Source organism: Leucoraja erinacea, chromosome 24 (genome assembly GCF_028641065.1).
Source record: "Leucoraja erinacea ecotype New England chromosome 24, Leri_hhj_1, whole genome shotgun sequence".
Lineage (NCBI taxonomy): Eukaryota > Metazoa > Chordata > Chondrichthyes > Rajiformes > Rajidae > Leucoraja > Leucoraja erinaceus.
Genome location: NC_073400.1, coordinates 23369391 through 23390347, shown reverse-complemented (window position 1 = coordinate 23390347; position 20957 = coordinate 23369391). Strand labels below are relative to the sequence as shown.

General features: G+C 44.9%; 1 protein-coding gene across 5 annotated transcripts in view; it reads left to right on the top strand.

Moving 5' to 3' along the window:
• The window catches only part of LOC129708795 (serine/threonine-protein kinase 38), a 72890-nt gene that overhangs the window by 45681 nt on the left and 6252 nt on the right, over nt 1-20957 (top strand). For 2 of the 5 annotated variants that reach the window (XM_055654768.1, XM_055654766.1), the window contains exons 2-14: nt 609-752; nt 2854-2905; nt 3996-4118; nt 5024-5107; nt 7729-7852; nt 8771-8925; nt 10911-11013; nt 12453-12514; nt 13153-13270; nt 14933-15056; nt 17818-17913; nt 19023-19114; nt 20457-20513. In XM_055654768.1, coding sequence (XP_055510743.1) covers nt 619-752; nt 2854-2905; nt 3996-4118; nt 5024-5107; nt 7729-7852; nt 8771-8925; nt 10911-11013; nt 12453-12514; nt 13153-13270; nt 14933-15056; nt 17818-17913; nt 19023-19114; nt 20457-20513 — 1324 coding nt within the window. In that variant the 5' untranslated portion in view covers nt 609-618. The remainder of the gene's footprint in view (nt 1-608; nt 753-2853; nt 2906-3995; nt 4119-5023; nt 5108-7728; nt 7853-8770; nt 8926-10910; nt 11014-12452; nt 12515-13152; nt 13271-14932; nt 15057-17817; nt 17914-19022; nt 19115-20456; nt 20514-20957) is intronic. The other 3 variants (XM_055654769.1, XM_055654771.1, XM_055654767.1) reach the window with 2 other exon arrangements.

The following is a 20957-nucleotide window of genomic DNA, read 5'->3' as shown; positions in this document are numbered from 1 at the left end:
CTTTAAGCCAATTTCATATCCCGGCTGTCTATATGTCATTTATTCCACAGAATTGTGAGCTTACTGTGTGACATTGCACCAGGCACCTGTACAGCAACTGTATTGTCCTCGTGCACACCTTAGTCATGAACAATTTGCATTTTTGACGGTATTGTACTGACTTTTGACTCGTATTTAATCAATTGACCACTTCATCCAAAGCATTGACAATCAATTGTCCTGTAAACACTAAATTAAATAATTTATTCAAAAAGGGGTGCATTATTGAGATGAAGTTCGTTAATACTCAATGTATTAAATTGTCACAGCCTATTAATGGAATGCGGTTCGGCTTTTTCCGATGGTCACTGGGTTAAGCGGATGCAGTCAGCTTTTTCTTTTGCTCTTTCAGCACCATTTTGTCTGCCAACAATCTTCTAAAAATAAAACATCTCTCCGTGCAGGTTCAGTGTTCACAATATTTCCTTACACAAAGTTAGGAAAAAGTTGGAGAGGAGGAAATTGGCAGTTGCAGCTTTGCTGGTGACTCAGTGAAAAACATACTGCAGCAGCTGTGTGAAAATCAAATATTATAAACTCCGCCATTCACATCTGTTTATTTTTGCTAGGCAGGTAACCATGGCAATGACTGGGCAGCCGACCCCTTACCCCACCATGAGCAATCACACAAAGGAGAGGGTCACCATTACAAAAGTTACCCTTGAAAACTTCTACAGTAACCTGATCGCACAGCACGAAGAAAGAGAAATGAGGTAAGAGTGTAGGATGTTTGTGTGCTTACTAATGTCTGTGTGCAGACTGAACACAATCAGCTCGTTCACCACGCACCAGAAATCTACGTGATTTTCTCCTCCTACTCCCTGGACTTCATCTCTTCCAGACACAAACTGACGAGCATGAATAGGTTGAATTATTGCCTGAATTATTCACCAGCTTTTAATGCAAATCATTCTAGTCAAATTGATCTATGGAGTATCAGACCGTATGAAACAAATCTGCAACCCACTATCCCTATGCCCTACTTTATGTGCACCCTTACCATGCGGTATATAATAACATGCGCACCTCTTCCTTCCGACTGCATGTACCATTTGTCAGCCCGTTCTACATCACTTTCCTTATTCTTACACCCTCCCACCCCTTATTCCATGCTCCTCTCCACTTCTGCTTTTGTTTCCCTCTGAGCCCTGAGCAGGTACTACCTTCTCTCTCTACCAAGTGTCTCTCCAGAGCATCCTTCCTTCCCTGCATGTGCATTTTGTCTCTACCTGTCCTGTGTTAACAAGTGAATATGTTCCACATCCTCACACACACTGGTCATTGTCTTTCACTCGTTCTTGTTCATCCCTCCCTACTCTCTCTTAAACACTCTCCTACTCGTGCATCCTTTCTCCAATTAACATGCTGCTCTCCATCTCTTCTCTTGTGCCCCTCCATACCTGCATTTCTGCAATTCTGTCTACATTCTGTCTGCCACCACTCTTCTGACCCACCCGCTGCTCCGTGCTCCATAAAAATAGATCCTGTTGTATTTAATCTTCTGCAGCAGCAGAGCAGAATGTTGCCCCCTGCTGACGCTTATTCAAAGTACATGTTATCCACATTTTTTCAACCCCCAGACTTGCAGCAGAGGTCATCGATTCCCATCTTCAATTAGTAGCCAGAGCCTCTAGAGGACGTCTGGTCAATAGCCATTAACATAATGACGAAGTCACAGCTTACTTAAGGAGCTGTAATTGCCACGGGATTCCTGGAGCAGTCCCATAACTCCTGGACCATAATGATTATTGACCATCCAGGCCCCCTAGCCCCTTGGGCACCTCCACTGTTTCCCTGGGCCCATGATTGATAGGACTCATGCCCCTGTGCATTAATCTACCTCTGCCCCCAACTCCATCATCTGCAAGGTTCATGTCAGGAGGTTGTTGGATTTGTTCTATTTGCCCAGTGCAATTCCAACAGAATTCCCTCAACTTCACACTATTCTTCCCAATGTAATCTGGTTATTTGACAGTCTACCCTAAATACTTGTCTCCTCCACACTGACATATTGTGGCTGCAGTCAGTTTTTTTACTTAAGGCTTGATTTCCAATTTCCAACCCTGTAACCATCTTGCCAACTAGGCTTGTGGCAACTCCACTATTTGCAAGTCCTCTATCAATTTATATCCAATCATGGCTTACAAATCTATTGCAGATCCTTATTGTGCTCTGCAATAAATAATCTGAAATTCTGTCTACTGATGCAGTTGAAGGGCCTTCCACTTATTGTTCATAAAGGCTACCATTGCCCACATGTCGAGAACTACGAGCGATGGGAAATAGATGGCTTCCACTGCATCTATTTCTATTCCACACTCAATCCACTTGTTGGTAGGGGTTGGAGGAATACTTTAAGTGATGGTTGATCTGCCAATTATATGGACTATATTATGCCTGCTGTTTTGTAGCTGGCACATCCCAAAGGGTGGAATAGAGCAGAGTTTCTTGTCTGGCTACTGACGCATCCCACGAGGGAATGGAAAGATCATTTATGTCAAGTTTCAATGCCAAGTCCTTGAGCGCTCTTGAATATAATATTTTTTTCCTTGGAATTAGTGTAGTTTAGTTTAGTTTTGAATTACAGTGTGGTACCAGGCCCTTCAGCCCATAGATTAACAATGAGTAGTATATAACTGTTTGGAGAATAACTCCCCCTTTCCCTCTATTCTTGACCAAAATCTGGAAGAGACGATGCCTTTGTAATTATAGCTGGCTCCTTTCTTAATGCTGTTTTGGCAGCGTGATTAAATGGGATACTTTGCCCAAAGCACTAACAATCATGTTTCCATGACAACTTTGTTTCTCCTCTAGGCAAAGAAAATTGGAAAAGGTCATGGAAGAAGAAGGGCTAGGAGATGATGAGGTAAATATATTGAGTTTGCTCTCTTGTCTTGGCCTGGCCAAGATCATCTTAGTGGAACAGCAACTTGTATTCCTTGAAGATAGAAACAAAATGCTGGAGTAACTCAGCGGGTCAGGCAGCATCTCTGGAAAGAAGGAATCTATCAAGAGATGCTGTCTGTCCCGCTGAGTTACTCCAGTATTTTGTCTACCTTCAATGCAAAACGGCATCTGCAGTTCCTTCCTACACAACTTGTATTCCTTCCTACACACTTGTATTTACATAATTTACATAAGAAGGGAGAGAATGAACTTTTTTTCGCCTTCCATCACAGTGAGGAATGCAGAGGAGTCACTGATGGATGTTCATGTTAAAATGTATTTTGTGTGTTATGTTGCTTTTTATTGGTATTACTCGGGGAGAGCAATTTGGCCATCTACTAATTTATTTCTTAAGATTTGGACATCATTGGTAAGACAAGTAATAGCTGCTCATCCTTAGTGTCCTTAAGTGGGTCGTAAAAAGCTTTTCACTTTAGCAGTTGCAGCGCACGTAATGAAGGAACTCCGATGGGACTATTTAGTGGAGTGTTCTGGGGAATTGTAACAGTGAAGCACCATAACGTCACAAAACAGATGATATTAGTGTTCCCATACATTTGTTGTCATTATCTAGATGATGGATGTTGTGGGTTTGAGGATTTAGAGATAGAGATACAGCCCGGAAACAGGCCCTTTGGCCCACCGAGTCCACGCTAACCAATGATCACCCATACACCAGCACTATCCTTCACACTAAGGGCAATTTACAGCTTTACTAAAGCCAATTAACCTACAAACCTGTATGTTTGTAGAGTTAGGGAGGAAACCTGAGTACCCGGAAAAACACCACACAGGTCACAGGGAGAACATACAAACTCCGTACAGACAGCACCCATAGTCAGGATCGAACCCGGGTCCCTGGCGCTGTAAGGGCGTAACTCTACCTCTGCACCACCGTGCTGCCCTGAGAGTTGCTGTCTTTCCTCATATTTCGTACATTGGTATAAGAATGCTTTGTACAGTATGCTTGGGCATTGGCTTTGACTGAGTGTTCTCTATTAATCATATAGAAACGAATGAGACGGTCCCAACACGCCAGAAAGGAGACAGAGTTCTTGCGGCTCAAGAGGACCAGACTAGGATTGGATGATTTTGAATCCCTAAAAGTTATAGGTCGAGGTGCATTTGGTGAGGTAAGACTGTCAAAGCCAAATAAGTTTAATTAATTACTGAAGAATAGCAATTCCCTCCATAAACCTTGATTACTGATTACTTTTTTGGGGGAAATGTAAAATCAACATTTTCTCCGGCAGGTGAGGATGGTGCTTCCTTAGCAAGCCTCAACTTGTACTATCTTGGCATAGCTTTGAACAATCTAATGATCTGTGGTGAGGTGGCGTTACTTTGCCGGTTTATATTTATCCTTTCCAAAAGTTTAATTTGTGTTTGGCTTTTCGCAAGCTTGGGACATCTAAAGCATTTTGCAGTCAAGTATTTAAGCAATGTAGTTACCATTGTAATGGAGGGCACATGCAGACATTATGCACACAACATGCTCCGACAAAAGCTAGTGACCTGTTTCAGATTTGGTTGTTTTTTTAAAGGTTAAATCATTGCCAAAACTGTGGGAGTGCTCCTGTAACTTTCCCAAAATAGAGTTAATTGATCTTTGATTTTACCTCAAGTGGGCAGACTTGATTAATGTATTTTCTGAAACGCAGTACTCTCTTGGTCAAGGACTTCCATGTCAGCTTTTTGCATTTGAGTCCCTAGAGTGAACTTTGAAACGCTAACCTTCTGATTCAGAGACACATGTAACAGCAGATGTTGGAATCCTGAGCAATGTACAAAGTGCTGGAGGAACTTGGCTGGTCAAGCAGCATCCGTGGAGTACAATCGATTACATTTTAAGTTCGGATCAATTTCTTCTGTCCCTCTTCCACTGATGCTGTTTGACCTGCTGATTCCTCCAACGGTTGTTTTTCCTTCATTCTCCGAGACGAGAGCGCTACCAACTGTGCTTTGTTGCTAAGGTAAATGGACTGTGGATAAAAAGTAAAATGAAGCCTAATTGGTGAGAATACCCTGACATTTGTAGGTGCGTCTTGTACAGAAGAAGGACACGGGTCATATCTACGCCATGAAGATCCTGCGCAAGTCAGACATGCTGGAGAAGGAGCAGGTGAGTGGTTTTATTATTGTCAGAAGCTGATTTGCCACCTTTCTTAATATTAGTTTCCAAATTCAGTAGAGCTTGTAAAGAATTCTTCCCACCATGCTTTCACCAGCCGGTCCTTTCTTTCCCTGAAGGAGAACCTGTGGTTGTATTTGTCTTAAAAATAAACTTGCTCTGTGGTGTTGAATGGGACTAACATCGTTCTTAGAGTGACTAATTCGGTGAAATATGCGCAGTGACTTCATTACAATATCCTGCTAGTGTGTGATATTCCCAAAATAGTCTCATGATGCCACTGCTGACTGATTCATTTCTAGTTCTTTGAATGCACGGGACTAAAGTCACTACTTTCCCACAGTCGTTATAAATACATTCAAAGAGGTCATAGTCATACAAAGTGGAAACAGGCCCTTCGTTCCAACTTGCCCACACCGGCCAGCCAGCAAGTTCCATCTACACTAATCCCACCTGCATGCGTTTGGCCCATATCCCTCTAAACCTGTCCTATCCATGTACCCGTCTAAATGTTTCTCAAACGTTGCGGTAGTACCTGCCTCATCTACTGATCTAAAGTCAGCAGCTAGAGGTAGAGAAGGGGTCAAGATGGGGTTCAAGGTCAAGGTCAGTTTATTGTCACATATCACATGATGTTCTCATTCAATATATGACAAGCAACTGGCAGAATGATCCAATGATTCTCAGCAGTTTCTGGAGCTAGCGTATGGCTGAGAGGTGGGGCTGGGCAAAAGTGCTGTAAATGATATCAGAGGATGCTGCTAGGTTATGGGAAATAACACCTGTTTCGATTCTTAGAATCATCCATCAGTGATACCCTGAGAGTGAGGCCTTTGGACTTGTCCACGTCATACAAGTTTGTGGTTTTACCAGCATAACAATAGGCAGCTCTCAGTTTAGATTGTGCACATTTTAATTTAATGGAAGGAGATAAAATGGTAATGATGAACGTTTTTTTTTTACTGTTTGGAATCTACATTAACGCGCTGAATGACGATATACTTAACATTAGTAAATTTACAGTTGATGACAAAATGTGTGGTGTGGTGGACAGTGGGGAAGGATATCTCAATTTACAACAGGACGTAGATCAGTTGGGAGGTGGGCCACAGAATGGAATTTAATTTTGACAAGTGTGAAATGTTGCACATTAGTGGGTCAAACTAGGGCAGGGGATGAAAGGTAAATGGAAGAGCCCTGGATTTTTGTGCAGAACAGAGTTCCCTTGTGGTGAGTCAGGTGGACAGTGTGATGAAGAAAGAGTTTGGCATACTGGTCTTCCTTGGGAAAGGTATTGCGTATAAAGGTTGGGGCATCATGATGCAGCTGCACAAGTCAATGGTGAGACCACAGTTGGAGTACTGTGGGCAGATCTGGTTGCCCAGTTATAGGAGGAATGACATTAAGTTGGAAAGTGTGCACCAGAATGCTTATGGACTTGAGTTATAGATGGAGTTTGGATAACTTTTTTTTAAATTTGGCGAGTAGAAGGCTGAGGGGTTACCTTGGGGTCAATATTTTCACTCGGTGTCATGCGTGCTCGAACGAGCTACCAGTTGAAGTTATAGAAGCACACTCCATCACTACTTTTAAAAGACATTTGGATAGATATATAGATAGGAAGGGGTTAGAGGACCATGGGCCAAATGCAGGCAAATAGCCACTAGCACTGTGGCTCTTTTTTGACAGCGTACCTATTTTACTTACTTTCTTTTAGTAATTTAGTAAAGTCGGTGGGGGCCAGCAGCGTGTACGTTTTTTCTACTTTTTTTGTTTTTTTAGTGTGTCTTAATGTGTGTGTTTTAATGTCTCTCTGTGTATTGTGTGGGGGGGTAAGGGGGAAACCGCTTTGGTCGCCTCCTCCATGGAGAGGCGACTTTTTCCATGCCGCCTCCCCCGTGGCCTAACAGCAAGGATCGGTGCGGCCTTTCCCGGAGACGCACGCGGGGCTTCAGCTTCAGCAGCGGGCGCGCCGTGGACTTACCATCCTGAGCGTGGTCCCTTGCCGGGGATCTCTGGAGAGGAGCTCTGACCGCCGGCCCTGCGGTCTGCGGTGCTTCTGGCTGCGGCGCGGCGGGGAGGATTGTAGTCAGTGGGAAAGCTGTTCCTGCAGGACCAGGATTTCATTATTAATATCTCCTTTGAGATCTAACCATCCCCAAGTAATATTATTGGCACATCTAAGGGGCAGATGTGCATCCATTGACTCCATTGTTTGTGCAGTGGGTAACTTGTCTGGCTGATGAGGGTACTGGATTGTATCAGTTTTAATTCTCCCGTTTATCTAAATTAGCTCTCGGCTAATTGATAGAGATTCAACAGTTGGTCACAATGGTTGGCATCAGGAGAACATGGACCTAGAATTAGGTTGGGTAGAGCTGGGGCCTCTGCCTGTTGTCATTCTGTTCAGTTGAACGCAAGGTTATTAAACTTGTGCCTTTAGCTGTTAAGGATCAGCATTGCAGAGTGTCCATAAAATTGTGCGACTGTGCTTAAGCAAAATAGTGGGAAAAATGGTAAAAAGTGGTGCATTTAAGAGCATGATTCGTGTAACACGTTATCAGTGAGATCATGAGCATCATTGGGTTGTTTGGCTTGTCTTCCTGCATTAGGTTGGGCATATCCGTGCAGAACGGGACATCTTGGTGGAAGCTGATAGCCAGTGGGTGGTGAAAATGTTCTACAGCTTTCAAGACAAACTCAATCTTTACCTAATCATGGAGTTCCTTCCAGGAGGTTAGTGTTTCGTCCTCTCTCTCTCTCTCTCTCTCTTTTTTATCTGCATAGTTCAGTTTTCCTGTTTTTTTTCTCTTTTAAAACTTATATCACAAATAGAGAGCATCCGAGCGTTAATCACTTAAGAACAGCCTGCTTTACTGGATGTGAGTTCGCCATTCAGCTCTTCAAGCCTCTCCAACCTTAAATTGTGACTCATCTACATTTTAACGCCATTTAATCAGCTTAGTTTTGTAACTCTTTGTCGCCTTGCATCATAAAATCATTTATTACAGTTTTGAATGTTTCAATCAATGCCAGATTCTACAGCTTTTTTGGGATGGTGGAAGCTAGCGTGAGTGTTCCTGATTCCCATTCCCTTTTTGTGATAGTAAGCATTTCCTAACTCTGCTCCAGAATAGATCATTATAATCAATGGCTGTGTTTATTTTCTCCACCTCTATCCTGTTAATTACTTAAAATTCTCTGAACAAACATGCTGTTAGATCCATGAGCTCACTATCGTTAGAGTGGAAGTACCTCCACCACAAAAGCCACAATGCTTCAAGCACAATACCATAGCATTCCCAAAGGCAATTTGTGATGAGAAATAAAAACTAGTCACATCTTTTGACTGAATAAGCAGAATAAGTAGATATCCATTCATGGAGAGGTTGCTTGTTGCCTTTGATACCAGCATTGCTCAGGATTGCATGCATACAACCAAGTAAAGACACCCGAGAGTCCCGTTCTTGTGCCCCCCTCACTTCCAGGTCCTGAGATGACGTCAGCCATTGCCGTAGGATCTGTTCATCCGTTTATTTTGATCTTCACTGGACTCTCCATGCATCTGGCTGACGGGATGCACTAACTCGATGCACGCCCTTTTCTGGAGCATGTTGAATGAACTAAGCAAATGTACTTTGCCTCTATCTGCAGGAGATATGATGACCCTGCTGATGAAGAAGGACACATTGAGTGAAGAGGAGACACAGTTCTACATAGCCGAGACTGTGCTGGCCATTGATTCCATTCACCAAATGAGTTTCATCCACAGGGACATCAAGCCAGACAACCTGCTCCTGGACAGCAAGGTATGTGCCGGGTAACACACAAATGTTGTAAAATACACTCAGTAACATGCACCTTCCACTGTGACGTGCTTATGTACTGCTCGCAAACTTTATAAACACATCTCCCAGCTAATCACTTGCAGCGGTTACCCTGGCACTGTTTTAAATAGCCACATAGGTTTTACAAAAATGGAGGAATCTTTCGGGAGCTGTAACTTCAATTTAAAGTGAAGTCAACCATTCCAAACTAATGAACACCAAAATAACTATTTAAAAGATATATATGGCGCCAAGAATGTAATAAAGCAGCAGTAGGCAGCAATGTGGCATAGATGATAGAGCTGCTGCCTCACAGCGTCAGAGATCCTGATTTGATACTGACCTTGGGTGTTGTTTGTGTGGAGTTTGCACGCTCTCTCTGTGACTGCATGGGCTTTCAGAATCAGAATCAGAATCATTTATTGTCATTTAGACAATATAGAAACTTACAAAATTCTTAAGGGGTTGGACAGGCTAGATGCAGGGAGATTGTTCCCGATGTTGGGAAAGTCCAGAACAAGGCGTCACAGTTTAAGGAGAAGGGGGAAATCTTTTAGGACCGAGATGAGGAAAACATTTTTCACACAGAGAATGGTGAATCTCTGGAATTCTCTGCCACAGAAGGTAGTTGGCTATATTTAAGAAGGAGTTAGATGTGGCACTTGTGGCTAAAGGGATCAGGGGGTATGGAGAGAAGGCAGGTACAGGATACTGAGTTGGATGATCAGCCATGATCATAATGAATGGCGGTGCAGGCTCGAAGGGCCGAATGGCCTACTCCTGCACCTATTTTCTATGTTTCTATAAGTTCAAACAAAATTACGTTTTCTGCAGTCAAAACACCAAACAAAAAAAAAACCAAAACACCCAATTCCACAATTCCACACAAACATCCATCACAGTGAATCCCCAAACACCTCCTCACTGTGATGGAAGGCAAAAGTCTTATCTCTTGCCCGTTCTCTCGCCCATTCCTCTCCCGCAGTCAAGCGGCCAAACTGTTATCGAGCCAATTGAGGCTCCTGATGTTAGATGTTAGAGGCCCCCCCCCCCGACGGGCGATGGTAAGTCCCGCGGCCGTTTAACCCATGCCGGGCGATGGAAGGCCCCGCTCCGGGTCGATTTAAACCCCTCGATTCGGGCGGGCGAATTTTGCCGTTGCGGGTGCTCCGAAAAGTGGTCACCCACCAGGGACCCGCGAGCTCCCGATATTACCGTCCACAGGGCCTGCAGCCAAAGCCTCTGAGCTCCGTAGTCGGGTCGCAGCCGCACGCCACCACAGCGCTCCGCAATCCGAACTCGGCCAGCTCCGCGATGGTGAGTCCGTAGGCTCCGCGACTGGAGCCCCAGGTCGATTCCGGTGGGAGACCGCCGGCTCCACGTGTTAGGCCCAACAACAACGGAGATTCGACAAGGAAAAAGTCGGGTCCCCGTACAGGGAAGAGATTAAAAAGTTTCTCCCGCCCCCCCCACATATACACAGCTAAAAATAATATAAAAACTAAAACCAAGACATCCACTTAAAAGGACAAAAAGAAAAAAAAAGACAGACGGACTGCACAGGCCGCTGCCGACAGGTGCCGCCATCTTGTCCGATTTCTGTAATATCCTAAAGTTGGCAATTTAATTAGCCTCTGTAAATTGTCCTAGAAAGTGGATGATAAAGTGGGATGCACTGGAAGGGTAATCGATGGTCAGTGTGGACTCAGTGGGCTTGTTTCCATGCTGTATCTTAAAGCATCCCTTTTGAACTGCAGGACTATTCTGAAACATTTGGAACCTTTCAATTGACATCATGAAAGTCTGCGTACCTCTCTCTCTCTCTCTCTCTCTCTCTCTCTCTCTCTCTCTCTCTCTCTCTCTCTCTCTCTGTTGTTACAGAGCTTCTGTGAACAGTGGCTGTGGTATGGCGGTGTTGATTTACATTACAAAAAAGTGTAACTGATTCTTGCTGTGTGTTTACCCAGGGACACGTTAAACTGTCTGACTTCGGCTTGTGCACAGGACTGAAGAAAGCTCACCGGACGGAATTCTACCGCAACCTCAGTCACAGTTTGCCGAGCGACTTCAGTGAGTAGATCGTGTGGGCTAGCGGTTTATTGGTTGAGATCGACATGTTGCGGTACATTCAAAAATGTTTCCAGTTCCAGGAGGGTTCCCTGTGGCTGCCTTTAGTTGCATGAGCTCTGCATATTAAGCCAGATGTTTGGGAATTATAGATGATAGAGAGCTCAAAAACACAGGGGAAAAAACTGCTGATGGCTGAAATCTGAAACAAAAAATGTTGGATAAACTCAGCAGCCTGTGTGGAAACAATAGAGAGCCTAGTGGACAAAAGAACACAAGGTGCTGTAATAACTCAGCAGGTCAGGGAGCATGTCTAGAGAGCATGGGTAGGTGACTCTCCATGTTCTCCAGACATGCTGCCTGACCTGCCTAGTTACTCGAGCACCTTGTGTCCTTTTGTGTGTAAACCAACAACTGCAGTTCCTTGTAACCGTATTTTGATAGCCTGGTGTAGGCTTCTGTACATCCTCGACAATGGATTGTGTATTGAAGTAAAAGGGGAGGTCATGTTTTAATTGGAAAGTATACAATAAATGGCTGACCCTTGATATACAGAGAGATCTTGGGTGACATGTCATAGCTCCCTGTAAGTGGCAATACTAGTAGATAGGGTGGTAAAGAAGGCTTGCGGCATACTTATCTTCATAGGAAAGGGCATAGAGTATAAAAGTCTGGAAGTCATGTTGCAGTAGTGTAAAAGTTGCCAGGGCAACTTTTAGAATGTTACTAGACTAAGTGGGACCCGTTGGGTCCCATGGTCACATGGGAGGGCTGGACCCCCAACGCAATATTCCACCTCTTCCCCCAACTCCAATTTGGTGGGGAGGGGGGGCTTTCTGGAGCACTAGTATGGGTGTTTTGGGCCGAAGGGGACTGTGGGGCTAGTATGGACGAATGGATTCTTTGGCTGGCAGCTCAGTCACTCAGGCCTGGTGGGCTGGCAGTTCACTCACGGCTATTCCTTGAAATTTCATTTCAAGCAGAGTGCAGGCCACCAAATCCAAATGCAATTTCATACCATTTGGGCTTTATACTCCTGCCCCCCCCGGAAGGGGCGTTACCTTCATCAATTTATTTTGGCTCTCTTACTCTCCTGACTAAACAAGGCAGATTGCCCCTTTTGTGCTTGGCTGGGGTGTGCCAGTGGACTAGAGGGAAGGAGAAGAGCCTGGTCCCACTTTGTCTTTACAAGAGCAAATACTGTCCAGTTGGCAAGGGTGAGGAACACCTTTGATACCCAATTATCCTCATTTCCAGACTAAATGTAGCTGCAATTGTTATCCTGGCTAGGAAAGCTTAACTAGGATCAAACAGGAACTAGATGCATCTTTGCAGCAATTCTTCCCATGCCTGGTGTTCACTCAGACTGCTTAATATGGTATTATAGGACTAAATACTGACCTTGGTGCTCATGTTGTGTACTAAACCCTGTGCCCCTTCAGCGTTTCAGAACATGAACTCCAAGCGGAAAGCAGAGACCTGGAAGAGGAACCGGCGACAGTTGGTGAGTGCAGGCTGTGTCGGTGGAGAGGTCGGGCAGTGGGAAATGGAGAGGTGTCAGCAATGACTGGCTCTTGTACTCACATCAATAATGTTAGAGGTTCCAGCTGAGGACAGCAATGATCACATTGAATGGCGGTGCTTGCTCGAAGGGCTGAATCGCCTACTCCTGCACCTATTGTCTATTGACAGTAACTTTGTTCAGGCATAGACACAAAAAGCTGGAGTAACTCAACCCGTCAGGCAGCATCTCTGGAGAAAAGGAATGGGTGACCCGTCCGAAGAAGGGTCTCAACCCGAAATGTCACCTATTCCTTTTCTCCAGGGATGTTGCCTGACCTGCTGAGTTACTCCAGCTTTGTGTGTCTATCTTCGGTATAAACCAGCATTTGCAGTTCCTTCCTACAAATGTTCAGGGCATGGGGGGGATGAGCCGAGAGGTTGACGTCCATTTCAGTTGATGTATTTTAACAAGGGGAGATAACTTGTCACACACCTGGCTACACTGTGGCTCACCACCCTCCGCTCTGGTGGCACTGGTCATGTATTCAAATCAGATTAGTTTGAAGGGAAGGACATTTAAGGTGCGGATACATCATTTCCTAACTCCTTTCTTTGCCTTATCCTTTGTCCGATCCCCAGGCTTTCTCCACAGTAGGGACCCCGGATTACATTGCACCTGAAGTATTCATGCAGACCGGCTACAACAAACTCTGTGACTGGTGGTCACTTGGAGTCATCATGTACGAGATGCTGATCGGTAAGTTTGCTCTTGGCTACAGTAGAAGGTGGGGCGGTGTGGGTAAATGGGATGATTCCCTCCCTTCAGGTGAGTGTGCAGGAAAAACCCCAGTTGTAGGTGTAGCTAGTTGTAGGTGAAGAAGGGTCCTGACCTGAAATGTCACCTATCCATGTTCTTCAGACATGCTAAGTTCCTCCAGTACGTTGCATCATCTTTTGTAAACCTGTGCATGTAAGCAATTGCAGTTCCTTGTTTCTGCAACTTATAATCAACCATTGAGCTGTTGTGCATGAGCACTGAGTTTGCTGCTGTTGTACTGAGGCATTGGCTACCCACTGCAGGCACCTCAAAAATCTGGAGAGATACTGCTGACACAACTTCTGCAAAATCCTCCAAAGCTACATGCAGGATGAGCGAGCTAACATTAGTGCCCTCTCCCAGGCCACTTAGGTCCGCATCACACTCTGTATCTCTTGGAAGACCATGCCGTTTTGCATGCCTAAAACCAGACTCCTGAAATGAGTACTCTATGCATGGTCATGGCAGAGATTAGAAACATAGAAAATAGGTGCAGGAGTCAGACATTCAATAGATCCTGTGTTTAAGAAGGAACTGCAGATGCTGGAGAATCAAAGGTACACAAAAAAATTCAATAGATCCTGACTGATGAGCCAAAATCAGTACCCCGTTCCTGCTTTTTTTCCCCACATCCCTAGATTCCGTTGAAAACATCCAGTGAAATGAAGGACTGAATGGCCTACTCCTGCATCTATTTTCTATGTGTCTATCCAAGTCACCCTGCAGCCTCATAGCATCTCCTCGCAGCTCACACTGCCACCCAGCTTTGTGTCATCTGCAAATTTGGAGATGTTACATTTAATTCCTTTGTCTAAATTGTTAATATATATTGTAAATGACTGGGGTCCCAGCACTGAGCCTTGCGGCACCCCACTAGTCACTGCTTGCCATTCTGAAAAGGACACGTTAATTAACCTACCCCCAATACCATGTGCTCTAATTTTGCACACTAATCTCTTGTCAAAGGATTTTTCAAACTACAGATACACCATATCCACTGGCTCTCCCTTATCCATGCTACTTGTTCCATCCTCAAAAAATTCCAGAAGATTAGTGAAGCATGATTTCCCCTTCATAAATCCATGCTGACTTTGACCGATCCTTTCACTGCTTTCCAAATGATGGGCTACAGAAAGGTTTGAAAGCCTCTTATAATGTGTAATGTCCCACTGCCTCGTGAGAATGCCTGATCCATGACCACTCAAAATGGAGAATGAGCAATTAGAGATGGCATTGAGGTCACTGAGCCCATTCATCAGCAGCATGCAGGAGCCCAGTATCAAAGGTGGAAAGAACTTGCCACCTCCCAATCCGGCAGCTGCCGGTCCTATCAAGCCGTTTCTGTCCCACCTGTGGCCCAGTCTGCAGTTGATCTTCTCAGATGCCTCGAACCCCACAAAGCCGAGGCACCTATTTGTTAAATCATTTTCTATAAACAGCACGGCCTGTTGCCCTAGTAGATGGTGACGAGGAGTGAGGGCATCGCTTGTAAAGACATTTGTGCTCTTTGTGTACATGGTATGAACTGAACCCGATCTGTGAATGTGTTTCATCCCATGCACTTGGTCCTGCCTTAAATACCTGTGGGTTGTTTCCTTTCAGGTTACCCACCCTTCTGCTCAGAGACTCCCCAGGAAACGTACAAGAAGGTGATGAATTGGAGAGAGACCCTCACATTTCCACCAGAAGTCCCCATTTCAGAGAAAGCAAAGGACTTAATTCTGAGGTAAAGGACATAAGCAGAAAGGACATCAACGGCGCCTTTTCCTCTCTAGCCCCTTCCCACACATTTCAACCGTGCGTGGAAGCTACATTGCATCTGCTGCAGGAGTCATCGATGGGATTGGGTAAAGGGGCTTTTACTCTGCATTTCCTATTATACCTGACTTGGTGACTACAATGTGACTGGAAATAGCCTCTTGCACATCCAGTGTCAGTGCTAACCATCTTGTACCCAGCAATCTCCTGTGACTTTATTTTACAGTCACCCTATTCATTCTGTGCTCAAGTTTATGGTTCTGCTGTAGTGACCAGCGGTATCGGTCTCTGGTAACAAGTTGTTCATTCTCTCCAGGACCAGGTTGACACAGGTAGAGCTGCTGCCTCAAAACTCCAGTAACCCAGGTGCAATCCTAATCTCAGGTGCTGCCTAGGTGGAGTTTGCACGTTCTCTGTGTGATCCTATGATTTGTTCCAGGTCTTCCTATATTCCAAAGATGTGGGAGTCAGACGTCTAACTGACCCACTGCCTCTGGTTTGTAGGCAAATGGATGAAGATGGTATGTAGGGAATGTTGGAAAAATAAAATGGGATTGATGGTAGCGTGGACCTGGTGGGTTGAAGGGTCTGTTGCAATGGTGTGTTTCTCTATGAGCTCTCTTTGGAACACATTAGCTTGTCTCGCAGCCTTACCATTAGCAACATGTTGCACAGACAGAGGCTTGATCTGATTTCACCTGTCACATCAGGCCAGCCTGTATTCCCCTAGCATCTCCCACCATCTCCTTCCCTCCTTCTCACTGCTACCTAAAACGAATATATTTTTTCCAGTCTGAAGAAGAGTGCGAACCAAAATATTGCCTGTCCATTTCTCTCCACAGATGCTGCCTGTCTAGACAGGTTTCTCTAACAGGCTATTGTTTGACTCCAGATTGCAGCGTCTGTGGTCTCTTGTGTTTCCCAGCTCTGATAATCTTGGACCTGAAACATTTCTGATTTCTCTCTCCACAGATGCTTCCTCTTGGCTGCATTTTGGTGGCTGTTTTCTCTTTTAATAGCTCTTAAGCAAAACTGCCAAGTCATTTTGGATCACAAACTGTGTCAGTGTAACTTAACCACAGTTCAATTCTGTATGTCTAGTTGGGATTATAGGACTTGATATTACAATCCTTACTATAATTGGCATCTTCTTAATATCTTGAGTGGGGGTAGGGGTAAAGACATCATTGGGGTCAACAGGTGGGCACCCTCCTTGGTGTTTCATTGATAGGCCCACAACACCTCCAGAGGGCCCAACAGCAACACCTGGCATCCCAGGTGCGCTCGTCACTGTTTTACCCCTCTTGCTGGTCATTTTGCAGCCCAGTTGGGAGTCCTTCCTCTTCAGCCACAGCCAGTTGCTGCTTTGCTCGGCAGCCTCTGACAGCGACCTGAAGGCTTGCCGGAAGGCCTGTCCTTGAACTCCCATTCCCTGCAGGAGTCTGGTTGTTGACATGGCTACAAACCCTCTACAATCAACCTCTACAGGGAGTAGCTGGGTATGCCAGCCGCGTTGCTCTGCCTCAGCTGCTAAGTCTGAATACTTCAGACATTTGCGTTCATGTGCTTCACCAACTGCAGCCTCCCAAGGCACAGATAACTCCACGATGTACAGGGACTTCTGTGAGGTTGACCACAAGATCAAGTCTGGCCTGAGATTAGTTGTGATGATGTCTGGTGGAACGATGATCTTCTGGTCTAGATCAGCCTGCATTTTCCAGTCCTGTGCAGTGTCCAGGAGGGTCGGTTCCTTTCTTGCAAATGGCTTCTCTGGAGGTTGTCCTGCCTTTACCATAGGGGTGGTGTTCGAGAAACCAGGCGTTGGGGGGGGGGGGGGGGGGGCATTAGTGGTAGTTCTCCTTCCTTCCAAGGTAATCGCCAGTTGTCACTGGACCTGATTGTGCTTACAGGTGTAGCGGCCTTGTGAAAGACTGGTTTTGCAGCCAGTGAGGATGTGCCTTAATGTTGCTGGGGTTTGGCAGAGAGAACATGATGGATCTTCTCCAAGCCACTGGTTTAGGTTCTTGGGTGTTGGAAGTACATCGTAGGTGGCTCTGATGATGAAGAATTAAATTTAAGTTTTTGCTTTGCTTTTCTGCATTGTTGTGAAGAGGCGCTGCCTCTTTCAAAGATTCCTAGCCGTACTTGTAGACCCAGTTGATGCAAGGTCTGGATTTGAACCCGGGTCTCTGGAGCTGTGAGGCAGCAGCTCTACCAGCTCTGTCATCCTGAAACCTGAGCTGGTATGGAAATAGAATTTGTTACCACGTGGAACAGTGTAGGTGAATAATGGTTTAACTTAATGCACAGCTACATAAGGGTAAAGAGAATTGATGACAGGTACAGAAGTGTGGGGGAATGTTGGGATTAATTTAGTGTTACATGTTCCTGTCCTGGTGATTTCTTGCAGTCATTCTGTAGGCAGCAGAACTGTATAACTGTCACTGTATTACGGTTCAGTGTTCCTAAGTTGGGAGGCGCCATCCTGATTGCTGCCTGTTGCCCCTTACCGGACAGTGCACAGATGAGGACAGGCTCTGACGCCTCTCGTGCCTGATGAATGAGCACGTGAGTAAGATATGAACCGGTTGCAGTTGCCCCTGTACCTGAACCTGAAGGAGAGATGGGAGGAGATGCTGCGATGGGAACCTTTGCCATGAAATCCTGCTTGACTTGTGGACCATGTCCCTGCTGCTTGTTTTACCTTCCGACGGTCTGTGATCCTCCAGGTTCTGCTGTGAATCTGAAATGCGAATTGGGGCCAATGGAGTGGAGGATGTGAAGAGCAATCCGTTCTTTGAATGTGTGGACTGGGAGCACATCAGGTGAGACTGAGAGCCCAGATATGTATTGGTCCTGTTCCATGCTGTATGTTTATCTTATTCAGTTCTGCCAAATTGTCTGTTTTCTCTACGTGGGCCATATTCAATAACACTTTAGATTGGGAATTAGAGAACCAAAGTTACTTTGGAAATTGACGAACAGAAAAAGAAAGCTGTCTTGGATTTAAACAATGTAGGGGGAAATAAAACAATTTCCATGTAGCCTCCTTGTAGTACCCATACACCAATGTTTCTTAAGAACACGGTTACTACTTTAATCACTGGTGGCTATTGAAATTGTGAAGAATCACCTCACTCCAAATTGTGCAATGATACTCTATTAAACAATTTTACATGTAGTCTTCAATATTTTCTAGCTTACAGTAACAAACAATAAGCATTATTATTGAAAAGACCTATATTTCTGAAAACCTTGAAGGGGAAATATAACTATTATTGCAGGTCTGAAACACTCTAGCTCCTAATCCCCTTCCCCCCACATTGTTACAATTGTCTTCATAATGCAATTTTCTACATCGCCATTTAAAAGACATCTGACAAGGTGGTTGGATAAGAAAGGTATAGAGGGATATGAACCAAATACAGGCAAATGGGACTAGTTTAGATGGGACATCTTGGTCAGCATGGACAAGTTGCGCCAAAGGGTCTGTTTCTTTGGTGTATGGCTCTAACTATGTCACGAGGTTTCTCAGGAATGTAACTAGTTATAGCAGATCTACCTGCTCTCGGGATCCCAGATTTGCCTGCCGCTTTCCTCCCTCTGTCATCATTCTCACGGATGCATTTGCCTTCCTTCTTGTACGTGAACACATCATGCGCTCCCTCATTCCTCAGCTGCCGGTGTGTGTGATGCAGGCAGTTCCTTCCCGACTGCTGGTGGGCGTTGGGTATTCTGAGCCTGCAATCTGCTGCGGTGCACTGAGAGATGGGTGCACTATGAGATCATCTGTGCCCTGTATGAATCTGGCGTACACCCTCTGAAGATGGATAACCTTTTTAATCTCCCCCTAAATCCTCATGGTTTTCTATCCTAATTCATTGGAGTAGTTTCTCCAGCAATTACCTGGTTCTAATCAACTCTTTGTCAACAGGGAAAGGCCAGCAGCTATAACAATTGAAATAAAGAGCATTGATGATACATCGAACTTTGATGAATTTCCTGATTCGGACATCTTGCAGCCTGGTAAGGATTTCAAGGCGAGATGGCTTTGTCTAACAGTAAAACTCCATAGGTTTGCCAGGCTTTTTGTCTGTGCTACTGTATTACAAAAAAAGCTTTTTTTTTGTGTAATACAGTAGCACAGCGGTAGAGTTGATGTCTTATAACATCAGAGATCTGGGTTCGATCCTGATTACGGGTACTGTCTGTACGGAGTTTGTACGTTCTCCCGGTGACCGCGTGGGTTTCCTCAGGTGCTCCGGTTTCCTCCCACACTCCAAAGACGTGCAAGTTTGTAGGTTAATTGGCTTCTTTAAATTCTAAATTGTCCCTAGTGTGTAGAATGGTGCTAGTGTACGGGGTGATCGCTGGTCAGCACAGATTCGTTGGGCTGAAGGGCCTGTTTCCGCACTGTATCGCCCAAAGTTTAATGTGAACTTGTGTAAGTAATTGATTCGATATAGAGCCTAGATCTGTTAGACCCTGTCACTGGGCAGTGGGTGAGATTCATAGCTTGGCTCATCACTCTCTCTGAGGACCTGTTGATATTTGAGTTGATGTTAACTCTAAGACATCTTTTTGAGATCAGAGAACTCTCACACCTGCATTTTCCAGTCAGCGCTGCTTAAATAGTGTGTTAGTGTAACTTTATTCCATACCGTGTACTCATGAGGTGAAGGGACATGAGATGAAGGGGTTTGAGAAGGTACACTGTATGACGGTTTTATTATTTAACTGTCCTGATGTATCTTGGTACATCAAGAGCTGACCAGGCTATCCTGGGAAATATTTTCCTAAATGATTCCCTGCATTAAAAGTGAGACCTTTCCCCAGCTATGATGGAACCCTGTTTCAAAACCCGTTCACTCTGTATGCTGCCAGTACCCAGCATCCTGAACAATGCCCAGTGCAGCCAGTGGTCTGCCCACACTAACCAGGGGCAAAGTGGTTGCCCCTTCTCAGCACCACTGATACGAAATTCACGTGTCCCTATCGAAAGCGTCTGTACAAATGCTCTCCTTCAATTTTATGGTGCAGTGAGCAACTTGCTTTTCGATCCGTTGTACCTCTCCCCGCTCTTTGAATGAGTTACCCATTTAAAGCCACGACTTGCTCTTTCTCCAAAGTCCCAGAATTTTCTCCCATTTTGTTCTCACTTACTTTAATTCCCTTTAGAATCTGCTTCCACTAGCCTTTGCATCCGTGTGGTATAGACCATTAATTAATACGTGTGGTTGGTGATGGGTTGAAACCCAAACACCCTTGCTCCTGTAAATAGTGTCACATTTGCCTGATATCCCAGGTAGATTTACATGAAGCTGATGTGTTTGAATATGATGCAGTGTTTTCTGATGTTCTTCCCCAGGAGTATCACAGGCAGGGCTAGAGAGTAGTGGTAAGAAGTGCCTGTCCTCAAAGACAGGTAACAAGCATTTTATTCCCCTCAACCCTTACTAAAATATACTGATTCTCATTGCTACAGTGCTTTAATATTTGGAGCAGCCATTTGCTAACCTTTGTTTCTCTGGTCTCTGGGGCATGGAAGACATTTGCTGATCCAAAGTCAATTATAGCAGGGCAGAGGAACATAGAAAATAAGAGGGGAGTGGAACTTTTGGCCGGTTCCATCATTCAGTTCGATCATGGTTGATCATCCACTTCAGAAGCTTGGTCCTCCTCTTCCTTGTATCCCTCCATTGCTTTTCCATTGAGAAATATTTCTATCGCCACCTTGAATATTTTCACTTTCCTTTGGGAGTGAATTCCACTGCTTCCCCACCATCTGGATGAAGAACATTCTCCTGATTTCATTCTAAATGACACACTTGGTATCCTGATTGTGGGATCTGTGGGCCTGGACTCTGGC